Source organism: Pinus tabuliformis, chromosome 3_2, assembly GCF_031772625.1.
Source record: "Pinus tabuliformis cultivar Carrire ecotype Pingquan chromosome 3_2, CPIR1, whole genome shotgun sequence".
Taxonomy (NCBI): domain Eukaryota; kingdom Viridiplantae; phylum Streptophyta; class Pinopsida; order Pinales; family Pinaceae; genus Pinus; species Pinus tabuliformis.
In genome coordinates this window covers 1,063,515,581-1,063,536,339 of record NC_142302.1, presented here as the reverse complement: position 1 = coordinate 1,063,536,339, position 20,759 = coordinate 1,063,515,581, and the positions used below count along the sequence as shown (strand labels likewise).

The window sequence follows — 20,759 nt, the reverse complement described above, 5'->3', positions numbered from 1 at the left end:
CATATAACTATCCATTCATAATTGTTTACTGTGCAAGCTATAATTTCCATGGTTGGGAGCATAATTGAAATCATGAGGAATTTACCACACAACACTTTCTTATTATCTATATTCATCAATCTATGTTCTATTTCACTTAGTCAATTAAAAAATGGGTATATATTTCAGCCATATAATTTTTTCTTAAATTACTAGATTTAATGTATATTTACACTAAGAATTATATTCTCCAATATTAACCATAAATGTATTTACATTTATATCATCATTATGACCTTGGCAACACATTGGTTGTCACTATATACAATAAATGTATTTACATTTATATCATCATTATGACCTTGGCAACACATTGGTTGTCACTATATACAACAAGGGAAGTTGCGAGGCAGCAAGTCCCTACATCAAGTTAAAATAAGCATTTCTTATGACAGACTGTAACATGTGAAGAATACAAGACAAGCACGAATGCTAACAATTAAGACATTATGCCTATGAAGCAGACTGATACTCTTTTCAGAAAGTTTTCATATATATAGAAAAAACGAAACTGGAATACTGGCATCAATGATACATATATCAGTCCTCAGTTTAGATTCTTTAGATTCAAGGAGCGTTGTTATTTCCAATCAGGGCAGTCTGCAGTGCCTCTCCTTTGTCAGCTTGATATGCTAGTTTTGTAATCATCGGCATCCTAGCAGAGACGATAAAAGCATAAAAATGAGAGTTTCAGCACCATGGCAGATCCAAATGCATATTTAAAGCATCAGTCGTAGACCTATAACAGACAAGGAAGCGGGGAATCAAGACAACGCGTAAAGTAATGCAAAAATAGGCGTGAGATTCAGAATTTTGACTATACACCTCAAACATACTCCATAATCATGCCAAGTACTTGTTGTAGAATCATATGCTCCTCGTTCGAGATGTTATTGTTTTCTTGGTTTCTTTTTTCTTTTTGTTTCTACTTTTACGATGTCGATAATCAGAAGAGTCATGAGAACAAGTGCTAAGAGAAACAATGCCACCAGTTGAGTAAGTTGGCTTACGCTAATGGATTCCATGTAATGTGAAGCAGAGAGATGTATGCCAATATCTAGGTGCGGAAGGTGGTTTTCTTTTGTAAGCGAGAAATTAGGCATTGCTTTTGCCAATTTATGAAAAAGTTCAATGTGTTTGCAAGCTGGTTTTAAGTGTGAATGGAACTGGGCTTTTGAGAATATTTTACTGTACAACCAAATAAGGAAAGCCATGCAAGATCGAAAGACTTGAATGCAGGATAAAATCCTGACACGTGCAGAAGTAAGTACATATACGGATTGATTTGGAATGGAGCTGAAATACTTGAAGATCAGATCGGAGGGGATATAATCCAATATGAGGAGCATTTATTGGAGGAGGCCAATATTTAATGATCACCATAAAATGAAAAACTTACATTAAGTGAGAAATTGGTGCAATTAAGCAATCTATCTGACATCGGAAGCAGATGGCATATGAAATGATGTATGTGACGGCAAAAGTAAATGGGAAATTAGGTGATGTATTTGACATCAGGGGCAGATCTCAAATGAAATCTTAGTGTTAGATTGGGTCCAAGCTATTCTAATAAACAATTTGCAATTAAGCGATCTATCTGACATCGGAAGCAGATGGCATATGAGATGATGTATGTGACGGCAAAAGTAAATGGGAAATTCTCAAATGAAATCTTAGTGTTAGATTGGGTCCAAGCTATTCTAATAAACAATTGGCTAGACAGGACAAGTCAATTGGCTAGACAGGACAAGTAATGAGTGTATGAAAGACATGTTCAGACAACAGGTATAATTAAAGCTGCCTTAAATTGAATAACTTGTACCAAAGTTCTAGCACCACCATAGGCACTGCAATAAAATTTGGTCCATCTCATTTCAGTATCAAAAATCATACTAACTAGTGAAGCATGAAAGAGATGAACAAGAAGAAACAGAAGAAGAAAAATGCAACAAAGTTGGTTTCTACTTACCAGTTTTATCTGCTGGTGATTTAAGCAAAGCACCTTGGGGAAGATCAATGCGTGCATTTGCTTCAAGCTGAAGCCGGAGAGACTGCTTTTGTGCTTCATTTTTAAAGCTTAAGTCTTCAGGAGCAGACAGATCCTCAACAGACAGACAAGGTGGCTGTTCGAAAATGTCCAAGGCTGGGAATTCAGAAGGTTTTTCCTCAGGCAGAACTGGCTGGTCCTTTTGCAATTTATCAGGAACTGGAAAGGCACAAACTGAATCTTGCCCAGTAGAGACATAGCTCTGCTCCAATTTGGAAGCGACCACAGATTCCACATTCAAAGTGTCTAACTTTTTCTGATTTGGGGAAGTGTCAAACTCTTCAGTAAAGTCGATAGATGTGTCAAAAGATAAGCTTTCGCTAGAATCATAGCTCTGCTCCAATTTGGGATTGGCCTCAGATTCCACATTTAAAGCATGTAACTTTTTTGGATTTGATTTTGGCTTTTCAAACAGCTCAAACTCTTCAACAAAGTCAAGAGATATGTCAGAAGCCATGCTTTTGATAGCAGAGTCGGGACCTGGTGGAAGGATATCCTGAATGACTTCTTCACAAATTTTCCGCACATTTGTACCAACTACAGCGACTTGATTTTCAACATACTTCGTTGTCTCCTGCAAAAATAGTAATGTTAAAAAAGCTGTCACTTTCACCGTATTGTGTATGTAAATATTGACTTTCCAATAGTAAACCTAAAGACTGAAATAAACTACAGTATAACCTTTCGGAACCAGCAGACTCCTACTTAGATATATGGATTAGAAAGAAGACACCATACAGGAAATCAAAAGAAATAGTCACAAAAATGGTAGTAACTGGATATTATACCAGCAATTTCTCTTCAAAAAAACTAATGAAAATCATAATATGCAGATGCTACTGATAAAATCGACATGTCCAAAATGACATGTAAATGTTAAGACTGAAGTCTAAGATTCTCACTTGTAGTAAAATAGGAGAATTTTGATCCACCTCCACGCAGATGGCCTCAAACTTTTGGTACATCTGATCGATCCAAGATAATCCTTTTGATGTAACATCCACGTCAAATATTGCAAAACCTTTTGGCCCCATGTTGACTCTATTCTTTCACTGCAGTGCAAATAAATGTGAGCCTTAACTTGTCCATGCTTTTATCCTGTTCTGTGCACTAACTAACTAGAGGCATAACTTAACAAGCTTAGAAGTTCCTAGAGCGGAAGAATCCTCAAGAAATTAACTTAGATGACCATTAGCAGCACTAGTTTATATATGGAAATATTAACAAATACAAACAATCAAAATTAAGCATACAACCCATCAAAGGAGGGGTGGTAGAATAATACTTTGAAGAAGAATATCATAGTTGCAATAGATTCAGAACATACTAAGAAAAACAAACAGCTTTCATGTAAGAAACCTTGCCGTCATTCACAATCAATGTCAAGATTTTCATTCTTTTAAGCAGTGTATGGGCAACACACATTTCCTGCTCTGTCAACCACAAAATTAACAAGCTCAATCTATCCCTTGTGAATACTAAGCTATAATGGTATTTCTTATTGAAATATTAATGCTAGTTTCATTTTCTGTTCTCTGTATATTAGCTACAACGTGTCTCTAATATGTACTACGAAATTAAAATTGAGTGCAGATAAACATTTGGAAATTTACTACTAAAAGAAATCTTCTGGCAAAACGGGCAAGCAGGCTTCTGTACAGGCTTCTTCTACAGAAGCTGCCTCAACATTCATGGGTCACAAACTTAACAAGCTCAATCTATCCCTTGTGAATACTAAGCTATAATGGTATTTCTTATTGAAATATTAATGCTAGTTTCATTTTCTGTTCTCTGTATATTAGCTACAGCGTGTCTCTAAGATGTACTATGAAATTAAAATTGAGTGCAGATAAACATTTGGAAATTTACTACTAAAAGAAATCTTCTGGAAAAACGGGCAAGCAGGCTTCTGTACAGGCTTCTTCTACAGAAGCTGCCACAGCATTCATGGGTTTCACTTTAAGAGCCCTTATTAAAGAAGTTCTGTACACTAATTGTTTGTTAAAAGTCATCAATGAAGGTTTGAAATTTATTGGAAATTCTTGGTATAAAATATGACCAAATATTTTATACCTATTTGGCCAAAATTTGTGGTTTGTAAGAGGACTAAGTTGCTCTACATTAAGAGGTGGAATCAGTCATCCAAGTATATAAGACTGAGTTTCCAGTTCTAAGGGTTCAAGCTACTAAGTTGGTTGGCCATATGATTTTGTAAAAAAATATGATCTGAAGCTGAGATATAACAAGTCACAAACACACCAGTCATCTACAACCATATGTTTAATGACAGTAACCCATATATTTGATCTTATTAAAGTTGTTGCAAGCATCCATTACTGGGTATGTAAATTTATGAGATTACTATGAATTATATGTGGTTGTTCTGAATAATTTTGCGGTGCCTACCTAGTACTGTGTGCATACTATTTGAATAAAAAATAAGAAAAATTACCTACAACCATGTAACAACAAACTGTTTGACGAAATACCAAAATTGAAACTCAAACCAAACTCAAAAATTTAGTGGGGGAAATCGAGATATTCTGGGAGGATATTCCTTGTCTTAGATATTGATTTATCCCTTTTGTGGAGGTTGTGGTTTATCTCAGGTTCGAGTTGCTCAATCATATTTTGAGGCTGATTGTTATACACAAACCAGAACATTATTTTGAAGAAAAATTATTATAAAATTTACAGACCTTTCTTATCAGATATTGTTGGTGTTTCAGAGGTCAAATTTTCTGCATATTGGGATAGAGAGTCTCCATATGATATTTGAATTTCAGTTGTCCTCTACAAGACTTTTGACTTTTGGTAGCTGATCTCTGACATTTAATTGATGCCACTAAATTATGAAATCCTAAAAGGTTGTATCAGTTCAAGATCTTTGTAGGATGAGTATGCCTATTTTTCATGGTGACTGAAACCATTGGAGAAAAATTTGTTGAGTTGTGGTATGTTCCCTTTAAGGTGTACTTATCTTATACACTAAATGTTGTAAAAATGTTTGTTCACAAGAAAAGCAAATATATTCTGTATCCAATCTCTGCAAGAGATGGATTGGTATATTATGCCTCTTTTACTGAAGAAGGCTTGAAAAAGGTTGATTTAATGTCTATATTTATTGTATATATCATACATACATAGTTGTGTAACGAATAGCAGAGCATGATAGCTCTTGAAGTTAAAAGACAGTAGCATAAGTTCTGCACACCTTATTTCATGTATAAGTTGCATTTTAGTTATATAGGCACTACTTTAGAGTCACTGTCAATGTGATCAAATAAGCACATGAAATACTTATTAATGCCTATAGAGGTCAGTAGGTAATTACACAATTATTTTGTTATTTGGCATAAAAAGACACTCCTTCACTAAACAGTTGGAAATTTACTACTATAAGAAATCTTCTAGCAAAACGGGCAAGCAGGCCTCTGTACAGGCTTCTTCTACAGAAGCTGCCACAGCATTCATGGGACTCAATTTAAGAGCCCTTATTAAAGAAGCTCTGTACACTAATTGTTTGTTAAAAGTCATCAATGAAGGTTTGAAATTTATTGGAAATTCTTGGTAGAAAATATGACCAAAATATTTTATACCTATTTGGCCAAAATTTGTGGTTTTTAAGAAGACTAAGTTGCTCTACATTAAGAGGTGGAATCAGTCATCCAAGTGTATAAGACTGAGTTTCCATTTCTAAGGGTTCAAGCTACTAAGCTGGTTGGCCATAAGATTTTGTAAAAAATATGATCTAAAGCTGAGATATAACAAGTCACAAACACACCAGTCATCTACAGCCATATGTTTAATGACAGTTACCCATATATTTTGATCTTATTAAAGTTGTTGCAATCATCCATTACTGGGTATGTACATTTATGAGATTACTATGAATTATATGTGGTTGTTCTGAATAATTTTGCGGTGCCTACCTAGTACTGTGTGCATACTATTTGAATAAAAAATAAGAAAAATTACCTACAACCATGTAACAACAAACTGTTTGGCGCCACTGAAATAGAACAGGGGTGTTCCCTCTCCCCTCTTCAATTTAGCTTATACACAGATCAGCATGAGGATTACCCGTGGTCTCGACCACCACCCATCTTTGTAATTGGGTTTCTCTTCACCTAATGGACTACAAAGAATCAGAATTTTGATATAAAAGAGGACTAAACATAACAAGTAATCCTGCATGGAAAAATCTGACCAAATTCTCAACCAGCGCAGTAATCATTTTTCTGAAATTGCATCATAACCCAACAAATTCCTTGAGAGATTCAACCCTCTATATTCAAAATTTTGAATTGGGTTCTTCCAAATTCACTACAGAATGCTTTAATTGACATAAAAGCAGTACTCACAAGTGGAGAAATGAGATGAAATTTCATGAAAATGGGCTAAAATTTAATGAAATGGGAAAACACAAATCGATTAGTTTCACAAAAATACCTGATTAGCCGCAAAAAAATGTCAAGGTTTCGAATCCCACAAGCTGCACATAATTAAAATATTAAGGAGTACCTTGCTTTTACCGGAAATGGGCAAACACAAATCGATTAGTTTCACAAAAATACCTGATTAGATGCAAAAAAACGTCAGTGTTTCGAATCCCACAAGCTACACATAATTAAAATATTAAAGAGTACCTTGCTTTTACCTCAAACGAAGAAAATTTGAGTTGCTCGAGCAACAAGTAGCGCATGTTGCAATTCATCCCTAACCTTCATAGGCAGATGGTTGGACTGCATCAGAGGATACGGGTGAATGATCGAAAAGGCGTATCCTCGTCACTTTGGATACCAAAACCCTACTTCCTTTTAGTTCAAGACCCGGGGTGCTATACGCAGAATTCTCAGGGCAAGACACACCTCCCACAAGCTGCACATAATTAAAATTAAAACTATACGCAGAATTCTCAGGGCAAGACACACCTCCCACAAGCTGCACATAATTAAAATTAAAATATTAAAGAGTACCTTGCTTTTACCTCAAACGAAGAAAATTTGAGTTGCTCGAGCAACAAGTAGCGCATGTTGCAGTTCATCCCTAACCTTCATAGGCAGATGGTTGGACTGCGGCAGAGGATACGGGTGAATGATCGAAAAGGCGTATCCTCGTCACTTTGGATACCAAAGCCCTACTTCCTTTCAGTTCAAGACCCGCGGTGCTATACGCAGAATTCTCAGGGCAAAACACACCAGACAGGAAACTGTGGCATATGAAATGACAGTGCACCTTGAAATTTCAAATTTAAAATAAAGATAAGAAATCAATCGATTTCAATAAGAATAAAAATGAAAATCGTAACATTTATCCTTGTGGGCCCTACATGAGGGCCTTGTGCCTAACACGTCTCTCTCCATAGCATAACATGCAAGCTTACACCTATCTCCTTAACATAGGATGCAAGCTCTAAAAGGAGATAACATAGGATGCAAGCTCTAAAGCAGGCCACCTAAGGTTGCAGAAGCTAACATCTGTGAGCAGGCAGATTGAAACCGGAGAAGGGTTAAAATGGAAATTCAAGATATGCTTGTATACAGTTACAGATCCCCCACTACCAGAGCCCCCACTATCGTCAGAAATCGCAGAAGGATGCTCTCGGGGAAGGCTGACTATCGCTCTTCAACGCTTAGATTGGGATCATAGATCATGAGTCTCTGAAGACCAACGGCGGAGGCACTGTTTGTCGTTTTTGGCTTTCGTTTCGGATCGTCCGTCTGTCTTTCTGTAAATTGATTTATTGCAATGCAATGGCATTTTTCCATGGCCATATAATTCCTCTCGGATATCCAGCCATGGCTACTGTGTGACTGCAATAATTTGTTCTTTCTTTTTTCCTTTTCTTTTCTTTAATTTGCAGCCTAGCCTTAGTACCCCTGCAAAAATGCCAGGCGTATCAACCGAGCAGCACCTGTTTTCTGGTTCTGGTTCTCCTGTTGTATTCGGCAATCGTTGTTGTCCTGTAAGTCGCGCCTTCGAGTCCCAGGACCTGCCAAAGTCTTTCTATGCTGAACCCCCTGAGCTTTCCCCTTATGCCTTGACAAACATGGAATATTTGCAGAGCCTGAATTTATTTTCTGAGACTTCACCAAATTCTGAAAAATCAAGATACAGTAAAGATTCTGCTTCAGTCCAGAAGCTCTTCAACAAGAGCCTCTCCTTCGGCAGCAACGGCCTCGGTGTCGACTTCGGCTTTACCACTACCGGGATGGAGTCTGAGAATTTTTTGGTGAGTCCAAGAACTATGATCGAATCCCCAGACGACATTTCTTCTCTGCATAAATTCTTGCCCTCCAACAACGAAGAAGAGGCTTCTTGGCCCGTTGTGGACGCCTATTCGTGCGACGAATTCCGAATGTATGAGTTCAAAGTTCGCCAATGCATGCGCGGCCAGTCACATGACTGGACAGAGTGCCCGTTCGCGCATCCCAGAGAAAAGGCTCGTCGCAGAGACCCTTGGCGTTTTCATTACTCTAGCACTGGCTGTCCAACAAAAAAGCCAACTCAATGAACAAGTAAGACCTGAGCTCTGTCTTTCATGTGATTTTTTAAATGTGATGGATTTCATAAATCAAACAAGTGGAGCTGCGACGCAGCGAGTCCCTGCGTGAAGTTGAGCCTGTCTATTACGCACTACAAAGTAGGGGAAAACACATATCAGTATATAGTCAATGGCATAAAACAATGAACTGAGTTTTTAAGAAGCAAGTTGAGCCTGTCTATTACTGCTAAGAAGTTTTATACTGTGCATCCGAAAGTGAAACTTTTAGAGTATTGGAAGGAACTGAAGTTTTTAGGAAGCAAAATGTATCACTATATAGTCAATGGCATAAAACAATGAACTGAGTTTTTAAGAAGCAAGTTGAGCAAGAAGCAAGTTGAGCCTGTCTATTACGTACTACAAAGTAGAGGAAAACACATATCAAAGCAAAATGCAGCTTCTGTATACAGCATCGTTGAAATCAGAGATAGCAAATTGACATTGATTTTTGCTGCATCGAGTTGCTTTCCTAAGAGCAAAAGGTAGGCAAAAGCCTTAATGACAAAACTATTACACACTGTAGTCGATCTGATTCAAGCTGCATCGAGTTGCTTTCCTAAGAGCAAAAGGTAGGCAAAAGCCTTAATGACAAAACTATTATACACTGCAGTCGATCTGATTCAAGATCTTATCTAACTTATGAAGTTATTAGGACATGGACATTGACTGTAGGCCGAGAGATACATGCTGTCTGTAGTTGAGCAGAGCCGGTGATGGCGGACCGAAATGCATATTTGAAGCATCCGTTGTACACCTGTAATAGAGAAAGAATCGGGGAAATAAGACAATGCGTAAGATAATCCAAAAGAGATGTTAGTTTTTTTTTGGTTTCTTTTTCCTTTGTCTTTCGACTTTTACGATGTCAATGATCAGAAGAGTCATGAGAATAAGTGCTAAGAGAAACAATGCTGTGAGTTCAGTAAGTTGGCTTATGCTAATGGATTCCATGTTATATGAAGCGGGGAGGTGTTGGATGGGTCGTTCAGTAGAATCAGTCTAGCTTGGCAGGGGATAAAGCGGGGGTAAGGCTATAGTGAGGCAGGTGAAGAGAGCTGAGAGGGGGGTATCCATCCACCATACTTAATACTCACCTTATTTCGGGCACAAAAAAACCTCTCCTTTTAGTCGAGACAGCTTAAAATACTTGAGGTGCAATTAAGTGGTCGATAAGACATGGGGAGCAAATGGGATATGGAATGATGTATTTGGCGGTAGAAGTGATGTATCTAACATCGGGCAATCTTGGTGGTAGATCTAGGTGCAGAAATAATCTTGAAGATCAGATTGGATCAGGGCAGTATTTAATGATGGGCATATCGATCTGACATGGGGTTGAAATGGCATATGGAATGATGGATGTGGCGGCAGTAGTAAATGCGAAATTAGGTGCCCCTTTGAGTCTGTGGCGGTAGATGAAATATGATGAGTATTTAATGATGGGCATATCGATCTGAAATGGGGTGCAAATGGCATATGGAAGCGGCAGGGCATATCGATCTGACATGGATGAGCAAGAAGCTGTTTGCAGTACTACTGGATTAGGGTTTGTTGAAGAGATCAAAATTGGACCCTTGGAGCAGGTCTTCCTGTCGGTTGATCCACCTCGGGATGAGGGTCCATCGCCCTTTCCCTTCGGGAAGAGTGGGGGGCGATCAGAATCCATGCAGCAACTGGAACAGCCGGTACAAAATCCTCTGATTCTGAACATCATTTGTAAGCAATCATGAAGTAGGATGTGTCTGACTAAGGACACAAAACAAGTTTAAAAAAGTATGATAGAAAACATACATCGAAAGAAAAACAAAAACAAAATAAAATCAGTGAATAGGAAATAGCATTAATAATGTGTCAAGAATGAAGATTTGTAGATCGTCTTAAGTAAGCCAGTCCCTAATCAACTCAGGAACACACAAGATGATCTAGTGCCTGATGTTCAGCGTGCACCATTCTGTATCATCTAGATTGGCATTCATGCTAGAAGCAATTGGAGAGCACTAACTGCATTATGGTACAGATTCTAATAGATTTTTATAAAACCCTTCCCTTTTCAAATTTTCGGTAAATAAACAATTTCCCACGGGTACGAAACAGATTTGTCCAAATTTTACTGGAGTAGGCAAGAAACCACTGATTTTCATTAGTTTGGGTGCCAATTTACAGATATATGTTATACATGTTCTAATTCTAGAGTGAATAGGAAATAGCATTAATAATGTGTCAAGAATGAAGATTTGTAGATCGTCTTAAGTAAAAATCAGTAACTCATTTTAAATTCAGGACTTAAAACAAAGAGGCCCATGCGTACCTGTTGTTGCATGAACAGTGGCCATGAGGGCCTCAGCAATAGCAAATTCTTCATTCACGACCTGTAGCCAGTCCCTAATCAACTCAGGAACACACAAGATGATCTAGTGCTTGATGTTCAGCGTGCACCATTCTGTATCATCTAGATTGGCATTCATGCTAGAAGCAATTGGACTCTGAGAAAACATAGTAATAGATTCTTTAATGGTCACACATTCATTCTCCTTGACCACGTCATGAATTTCTTGAAGAAGCTTTTTTTCAACATCAGGTTGCTTGCAAAGCAAATGAAAAAACCAACAAAGGGTTCCTGCAGTTGTGTCCCGGCCAGCTATCATGAAATTCGTAATAACATCTCGTAGAGCGAACCTCCCTTCAGTGTCGTACGTCTCTGAGTCGCTTCCATACTTTGCCTTGTGGATGTTGTCAATGTATATAGGGAGTTTCAGAGATGGTATCCATCCCTGCTCACCAACATCACATAAAAAGTAGATGAGGGAGTATCATAATTCAAATAGGTTGGAGTTTTGTTGGTAAACATTACAATGAACAATATACTTACAGGAAGAGTATAGTAGGTGAAGGCTACGTGGATAACCACTGTTGCCACCAAGCTCAGTATGACGTTAAACCCTATGGCACGAAACCTTTGGTAGCTTTAGCTGAAAACCCCCAGCTCTTGCCTAGGCCAAAGGCCTGATCCATGAGTTAAAAACCACCATAATCAGACTATGAACATAAGACACAAAAGAACCAAAATTGAACCCATGAGACAATAATAAAAACCCTGACACATAAGAAAAACTCATGCCACAAAGGGGCACAACGAATCCAGACAATAAGGATTCAAAAGGTAAAAATTTAGGCAAGGAAGATAGATTACCTGTAAATGCAAGGAAGCTTGTCGAGGACAATTTTCCTCCAATTTCGTCTATCATTTCCTTTGCAGAAGACCTGGCTGCAAAGGAACTATTCAGAATATATTTCAATTAACAATAATAACATACATAAGGCACAAGGTTAAAAGCAAGGATTTCTTTTACTTAAGTTAAAGGGTGCTTCGATGAAACCCTAAAAAAACCCGGCATAACTTATCCATGGATATAAAGTATGTTAGAAGGAGCGGAAACATTGGGAGGGTCTTGGCCATATTATAGGAAAATTAACCTTTCTCGCAGGCTGTGTAAAACACAGAGTGGCCAGTTAGATAGAAAAATCTATGGAAATCAACAAATAAAAATTACACCGATATAGAAATAAAAACCCTATTACTCACCAGGTATAGACATATGGAACTTAAATTCCTTGACCAAAAAGAGGCCGCCTGCATGTAAAAAGGTCGAGGTAATACTTGGGTGAACAAAAAAGCCAAAGAGGAATGGATCAAACCCTCACGCTCTCCATAAAATTTGTGCCATAGAAGAAGAAAATGAAAATAGAATAAATGAAAGGAAAATAAGCTAATCAACCCTACACAAAACAACAAAACACATAAGCTCTGTTTGATCACTTGAAAAGATCTCAGTGACCGAAACTAATCAGCATATGAGGGAAATGCGTTGGCGCATGGTGGGTATTCCATGTGGCTTGGAGCACGCATTATTGGGACACATATGTAACAACAAATATACACCAATGTGAACCACGGTACAATGACCAAGCAATATATTAAAATGTTAATATAAAATATTCTGATCTACAATATTCGAACTGAAGCAACTATCCGAACTATTCCTGAAGTATGTTCCAACGTTTATCACTTTCACCCAAGGTTGTTCCTTGACTTGATGATTATCTTGAAGTCTCCTGAGGCTTGCTTCAGGGCTTAATTCAAGTACAAAATCACTGGATCAAATTATGTGTCTTGATACAGATCTGAAACCTCTTTTGAGATGAGAGAACAAACAAAGACGAAGAGAAGCCCCATATAGCAAACCCAATTCAGAGAACTAGTCTATTGTCTGTCTTGGACACTAGCTCTAGCTCATGGAAAACCCCCAGCTTTAGCCCAGAAACTCCAATGCCAGGGTGTGCATAATATGGATTCCAAACATTCATGAACTGAATTTAAATGACGCAACTAATCACAGAACAAACAAGAGACATTCAAACAATTATGGTGAAAATACTAAATAGTACAGGATTTTAAGTGCTAAGGATTTCAAATTTTCAATAGGAGAAACTCTGTGCGTCTCCATGTAGGAATGTACCAGAAGATGCTTGGTACATAGGTTCAAGTGCCACCAGTCACATAGCACATAACAGAGAGTAGTTTCCCATCAACATCCAAGATGCAAAAAAATCGAAAAGTACATGGAATACATTGCAGTCCTTACATAAGACTTCCAGTGCAAACAGAGTCCCGTATTTGGCTTATAAATTACAAAACTTAATGATGGGCAAAGGTGATCAAGTCACAAAACCCGTGACAAAATTTAATGATTTGAAACATTCATAGATTCCACGCAGTGATGACTGATAACATTGCAAAGTAGGTTTTCAATTACAGTGGTACTCAATAGTTTGTGTCACTCTGTTGGAGTGTCTTATAATACCTAAATTTATCATCTAAAATTGAAGAGTTGGCCATTGATGAAGTTGGAGAATTAGTTTTTCAGCATGAGCAAAGAAAATAAGTATAACAATAGAAAACTTCAAAAAAGTTAAAACCATGGCTAGCAAGGAAAAGAGAACTGATGGTCACAGTTAACAAACAAGAGACAGTCTGTGCGTCTCCATGTAAGAAAATTGGAATTCTTAGTATAATCTGACTGGGCTAAATTAAGGTTTTTACTAGGGACCAGATAGTAATATCCTGTTACTTTTATGAATTCTTAGTCTTCGTCTCTAGTGGGATGTTCTGTACGGTTGTGGCAGGTGCTCAAACAGACACTCCCAAAGGTAGCCATGAAGATAGGACATCCACTTGGATCCTACTCCTACAGCTTGGTGTTCACCAGCTTATAAAGTATATGATTATTTGCCTGTATCCTGATTTGTTAGTTGACAGGTCACTATCGAATCTATGTTGAGTTGATGGGTTGGTTGATAAGTTTTTATCGGATATCAATTCTATACTGTAATGGATCGGACAATACTGTCACATGTAATTTGAAGACCCAAAATGATGGCGTAGATACTGGCACGTTCTTAAATATTTTTTATACCTCCTCTAATTTTTTTTATCATCATTATTAGAGCGGAAATAGATTAACAACCTAATACCTAGAATCTACATACATTCGGCAGAATCGAAAGTCTCCCCTCACATACCATAAAGATGGAAAATCTTGTACTTTTTAGGTATTGGAATAACACAAATTGTTTTCTTTTGTTAACTTGGAGGAATTGAAAATCTGGAGGAATTTCACATACCATAAAGATTGAAAATCTTGTACTTTTTAGGTATTGGAATAACACAAATTGTTTTCTTGTTAACTTGGAGGAATTAAAAATCTTAATAACTTGGAGGAATTCAAAATGTGGAGGAATTTAACACACTTGAAAATGTACACTTTAACATGTTCACTTAAGTCAGTACAAGAACATATTAGCTTCTAGTGGCACTTCCTTCATCAGCATAACAAGATAAGAATTGAAGTTTCGAGATTTCATTGTACATCTGAAGCTTGCAAGTCTGTTGTGTTTGATTGATTACCATTTCAATTTGAATAAATCCCGAAATTCAGAGGTTTTTAAAATCCTCGGAGGTCAGTTATTGTATGAGACAAGGACTAATGCTTATAAAATTAGAAGTCTAAAATTCATAATCTGGGCAGTTTACTAAAGGCATTAACATCTGATAGCTCCTTAAGTCAGTACAAGAACATATTAGCTTCTAGTGGCATGGGAGCAAGAGAGGAGACACTCCCCATCAAGTCTCCAGTCTATTACGCACTACAAAGTAGCACAGTCCACCTCAAGGAGAGGTGAAATTCTCAATCCAATCCATTTTCAATTAATGATAAAGACAACGACTTATCTTGAAGTCTCCTGAGGCTTGCTTCAGGGCTTAATTCAAGTACAAAATCACTGGATCAAATTATGTGTCTTGATACAGATCTGAAACCTCTTTTGAGATGACAGAACAAACAAAGACGAAGAGAAGCCCCATATAGCAAACCCAATTCAGAGAACTAGTCTATTGTCTGTCTTGGACACTAGCTCTAGCTCATGGAAAACCCCCAGCTTTAGCCCAGAAACTCCAATGCCAGGGTGTGCATAATATGGATTCCAAACATTCATGAACTGAATTTAAATGACGCAACTAATCACAGAACAAACAAGAGACATTCAAACAATTATGGTGAAAATACTAAATAGTACAGGATTTTAAGTGCTAAGGATTTCAAATTTTCAATAGGAGAAACTCTGTGCGTCTCCATGTAGGAATGTACCAGAAGATGCTTGGTACATAGGTTCAAGTGCCACCAGTCACATAGCACATAACAGAGAGTAGTTTCCCATCAACATCCAAGATGCAAAAAAATCGAAAAGTACATGGAATACATTGCAGTCCTTACATAAGACTTCCAGTGCAAACAGAGTCCCGTATTTGGCTTATAAATTACAAAACTTAATGATGGGCAAAGGTGATCAAGTCACAAAATCCGTGACAAAATTTAATGATTTGAAACATTCATAGATTCCACGCAGTGATGACTGATAACATTGCAAAGTAGGTTTTCAATTACAGTGACGAAGAGAAGCCCCATATAGCAAACCCAATTCAGAGAACTAGTCTATTGTCTGTCTTGGACACTAGCTCTAGCTCATGGAAAACCCCCAGCTTTAGCCCAGAAACTCCAATGCCAGGGTGTGCATAATATGGATTCCAAACATTCATGAACTGAATTTAAATGACGTAACTAATCACAGAACAAACAAGAGACATTCAAACAATTATGGTGAAAATACTAAATAGTACAGGATTTTAAGTGCTAAGGATTTCAAATTTTCAATAGGAGAAACTCTGTGCGTCTCCATGTAGGAATGTACCAGAAGATGCTTGGTACATAGGTTCAAGTGCCACCAGTCACATAGCACATAACAGAGAGTAGTTTCCCATCAACATCCAAGATGCAAAAAAATCGAAAAGTACATGGAATACATTGTAGTCCTTACATAAGACTTCCAGTGCAAACAGAGTCCCGTATTTGGCTTATAAATTACAAAACTTAATGATGGGCAAAGGTGATCAAGTCACAAAACCCGTGACAAAATTTAATGATTTGAAACATTCATAGATTCCACGCAGTGATGACTGATAACATTGCAAAGTAGGTTTTCAATTACAGTGGTACTCAATAGTTTGTGTCACTCTGTTGGAGTGTCTTATAATACCTAAATTTATCATCTAAAATTGAAGAGTTGACCATTGATGAAGTTGGAGAATTAGTTTTTCAGCATGAGCAAAGAAAATAAGTATAACAATAGAAAACTTCAAAAAAGTTAAAACCATGGCTAGCAAGGAAAAGAGAACTGATGGTCACAGTTAACAAACAAGAGACAGTCTGTGCGTCTCCATGTAAGAATGTACGAAAAGATGCTTGGTACATAGGTTCAAGTGCCACCAGTCACATAGCACATAACAAAGAGTAGTTCCCATATTGGACCCATAAATTTAAAAACCAGAACTGGGTGAAACCAGCTATCAAACAAAGCCACCTACCAAACCGTAAGCATAAACAAGTATGACTTATCACAGTTAACAGAGAAGAGACATTCAAACAATTATGGTGAAAATACTAAATAGTACAGGAGTTGTGCAAGGACTCTTGCCCCAAAAATTTATAACTCTGTAGTAAACCTGCTCTGTGTGAATATTAACCAGTGTGAAGTGATTCAAGTGTATATGTCATATGTCCGAGAGCAAAGTAAAGAAGTACAAGCATGCAATTGTAAAAGAATTCAGAACATACAGGCCCAACACTGAAACCGAACAGCTGTGAATCACATGCGAATACTATTCATCAATTCAATTAATGGATTACCTAGGATGTATATGTCATATGTGCGAGAGCAAAGTAAAGAAATACAAGCATGCAATTGTAAAAAAATTCAGAACTTACAGGCCAAAAAACTGTAAACAAAGCAATGTTCAGTAGCATATCCTAGAGCACAGGGCTCTGGTAATAAAGAGTACCTGGAGCTGAAGCGCGAAATAACAAGCCGTAATGACCAAATCATGTATAAGCTTATTATATAAGAAGAAAATTACGTTACACGTAGCCCGACGCTGCATGCAGAATGTCACCTGGAATGGAATGTGTACACAAGACAGGTAACCCCCATCAAATCAGTCTATGTGAGGGCGCAACAGATGTTAAGGATATCCCCTGAATCACCCTAACCCACGTCAAATCAGCTAAGCTGATGGTCCAATGAAAATACGTTCCGAATTTCTTATAACGCTAGGTCTTCCTTCTCAACCGCATTTGCCACCCCGCTGTCAGTCCCGTCTCCGCCAAACACAGTTAATGTAGAACTGCTGGTGTCATGACCTGCAACTTCATAGAATACTTCATTCTTTCGCTTCCAAGCTTACTATATATATTCATAGAATTCTTCATTTAAAGATGCAGTAGCCTGCGCATACATTTGGTGCCAACAGTGTTTCCAGCAATCATGTATAGGCCGCCTTCGCCACCGCCCCCACCATACGCACCTCCACGGCCTCATATTGATCCATATGCGCCTCCACCTCCGCCTCCGCCACCGCCACGCCCGTGCCCACACCCACGGCCTCATATTGATCCATACGCCCCGCCTCCGCCACCGCCACGCCCACACCCACACCCACGGCCTCATATTGATCCGTACGCCCCTCCGCCTCCGCCACCGCCACGCCCACATCCACACCCAGGAACTGATCCGTATGCACCTCCTCCACCGCCGACCCCTCCTTTTGACCCATTCGCGCCAGCTTCTCCGCCAGGACCTCCATTTAATCCTGGGCCTGATCCGTATGCACCTCCTCCACCGCCGTCGACGCCTCCATTTGACCCATTCGCGCCCCCTTCTCCGCCTGCAATAACAGATCAGTAGTAACTCGCTCCGGCCAAACCCCATTGCACAACCAGGAAACCCTAGTGAGGGCTCTCTCTGCAAAATATTTTCCTTGCACCCAGGGGTTTTCCTTGCACGTTTCTTGCTGAAATTCGGCAACCAACAGGCATTCCACCCTAGGGTTTTTGCAGTCACGAACCACCAGGTGCATTCCCAGCTGGATCCAAAGGAAAGAGGGTAGATTTTCTCTGCCATATTCCGGCAAAGTTTGTGCAATCTGCATAAAATTTAGACAACGCCCAGTTTGCATCCGCCACTGAACGACTTAGGGTTACAAAAATAACAGACTGATTGTATATCAGATCTTGATGCTAGTGATTAGTTCTTCGCACAAAACCGTCGAGCCGCTAAGCGGACACCTCCCGCCATGCAAACATTGACCATACGACCGACACCTGTGAAAGAACAAGCACGTTAGCAGCGAAAGAACAAGCAAGTTAGCAGACAACGAATTGAACACTTAACATTAAACATTAAGGAATTAATGTCAGCATTAAAACTAAACCGCACACCGTCAGGGCCACTTGATTGTCGGTAAGTATCAGTTTAAGATATGGTCCGGCCTCTTCCGCCTCGGGAAGAGGCCAAATAAGATGGCCAACAGAAGATCCACTGCAAACTTTGGAATATAAGTGATAATACCACTAAAAAACCCTGCGAATTAATGCTATCTCCCCTCCGAACGGTTACTATAGTCCCTGCCGGATGCCAGATGGCAGGGACTAATAAAAGTTCCATAGATTCCAACTGACAGTTTTTGTTTTAGCAAAAGGCTGGAAAATATTTGCTTCTAAGATATTTTTTACAAGGCCAGTCATGAGTATGTATGGAATTTGAAAAGGTGCTGAATCTCTATGTGTATTTTGTTTGCAACCACCAACTGTACCTTGTTATCATTTTAGATACAATAAAAATCTCTCTAGGATTGCTGTCTGGGAAAATAATAAAAAGACTACAGCTGAGGCTCGTTTGAAATTGGCGAAGGTAATATTACAAAACAGTATCAGATACTGTAAACAATAAATCTCACCTGTGTCTGGAAGGCAGTAATCTGGTAATAATCGGGAACATATCGCTGCAATAGCAGTTGGGCTCGATGCGTTGGTCAGGTTCACCGCTAGACATAGTCGGAGAGACGGATTTCCTGCCAGCCAGAATGCAACCCCAACGGACTTAGGGTTTTGTAGAGCCATATTCGAGGGGCATCTCCGGGTGGACCGCTGGATCACGCCTCTCAGATCAACGGTTGTGGGAGAGACCACTTAGCAACTGGAAGGGTGAACGCCTGGCAGCTATTTAAACCATAGTGTATCAACCGTAATCCGCATTCAAAGAAGATAACATTAAATGTTGCAAATTAATGCTAAGGCAAACATAGCATTACTTCATGCAGGTGTGAACTTGTTTTAATTACCTGTACTTCTCCCAACTTTTTCCTAACTTTTGAGCCTGTATGCCTAGGTTTGAGGCCAAATAAGACGATGAATCATTTGAAACCTTTGATTGAATCATTCGAAACCTTTGATTGGTTAAAAAAAAATTTGGTTTTAAAAAATAAAAAGTATTTCATTAATATAAATGGACTTTGCTTAAAATGGGAAAACATGCATTGGTTTGAGTGTCAGACTATTGCTATAGTCCTTGCGGTCGTGCGGGCAGGGACTAATAAGCCCTTCTTCAATTTCACATGGTGAAATGTCTTCCATTGCATACCTTAGAATATATTCACATTGCCTACTAGTCTAACTTTGGCGCACAACCGTATGAAAAATTTACAACCGTGAATTATTTAAAACATTGGTATTCATTTTACATTTAATAATGTGGGACATTTCATAATAAACCTTGGCACCACACATTATATCTGGCGACCATTTGCGTATGCCATGCAACGTTGGTCCATGTGAAATCACATGGCTTATATTTTGATATAAATTCAATGAACGAGATTAAATCGCTAGATATAGCGGTGGATAAGAGGTAGGGTTTGTTAAAACGATCTACCCTAACATTTGTAGTGCATTTGTCTTTGTTTTCACTTGTTTATTGAGCCCAGAGTGTCGCTCTTCCTATGTTACATGATGCCATATATACTCTGTCATTTCGTTCTTGCAACACTTGGGCTTTTCGAAACACACATACTCGTTTTCACAAATCCATATGCAGTCTGGTGATTAGAGGTATTCTCTTATACATGGAAATATTGCACCGTGAAATTTAAGTATATAACTTCGGCTCTATTTTAAGGATACTCACAGGCTCATGTTTTCCTTTTGTACGAATTTTCACAAGAGTTTGGTTTGTGTCACCATGAACTTTGAGGAATATGGGGCCTTTTAGAAATTCAAAACCCTAACCCTACTAAGAGGTATATTTTCATATGCTTATCCTTATATTTTGTACTTAATTTCAATCTAGGGATTTTGTTGATTTGTTCGTCGTATTTAAAACCCTCATTCCATTTCTCTTTTTAAGGTACCAAGAAGATTTGGAACAACAATTTATTCCTCTTCTTTGACTCTGGGTAAGTTTTACTTATCCTTCTCCTTATTGTCTTCTCTTCTAGTTTGAGGAATTGGGGTTTTCCCTTCTTTTTATTTTGTTTGTTAAATAACGAGTGTTGGTGCTTATTCTCGACATGACTACTAAAAAATAAGGCACTTAAAGAGTCTATTTAATTTTTGTTCCTCTATATTGTAACAAATCATTTCTATTTCTATTATACATCACTAAGGGTATCATTGTTTTTTGGTA

At 38.3% G+C, this 20,759-nt stretch overlaps 1 protein-coding gene across 9 annotated transcripts; it reads right to left on the bottom strand.

Moving 5' to 3' along the window:
• Positions 1-244: 244 nt before the first annotated feature.
• On the bottom strand, positions 245-18,404 carry LOC149184288 (uncharacterized). Of its 9 annotated transcripts, XM_089417436.1 has the most exons (7): positions 7,077-7,363; positions 6,747-6,967; positions 6,539-6,614; positions 6,065-6,216; positions 2,989-3,138; positions 2,009-2,660; positions 250-778 (listed from the first exon to the last, which is right to left on the bottom strand). In XM_089417436.1, the coding sequence occupies exons 5-7, from the start codon at positions 3,118-3,120 to the stop codon at positions 759-761; spliced, it is 804 nt and encodes a 267-aa protein (XP_089273562.1). In that variant the 5' UTR covers positions 3,121-3,138; positions 6,065-6,216; positions 6,539-6,614; positions 6,747-6,967; positions 7,077-7,363; the 3' UTR covers positions 250-758. The 9 variants fall into 9 exon arrangements, with proteins under 9 accessions (XP_089273567.1, XP_089273565.1, XP_089273566.1 ...); XM_089417438.1 differs by lacking the exons at positions 6,539-6,614; positions 6,747-6,967; positions 7,077-7,363 and adding exons at positions 17,083-17,503; positions 17,605-17,629; XM_089417433.1 differs by having other exon boundaries at positions 6,065-6,663.
• Positions 18,405-20,759: the final 2,355 nt, after the last annotated feature.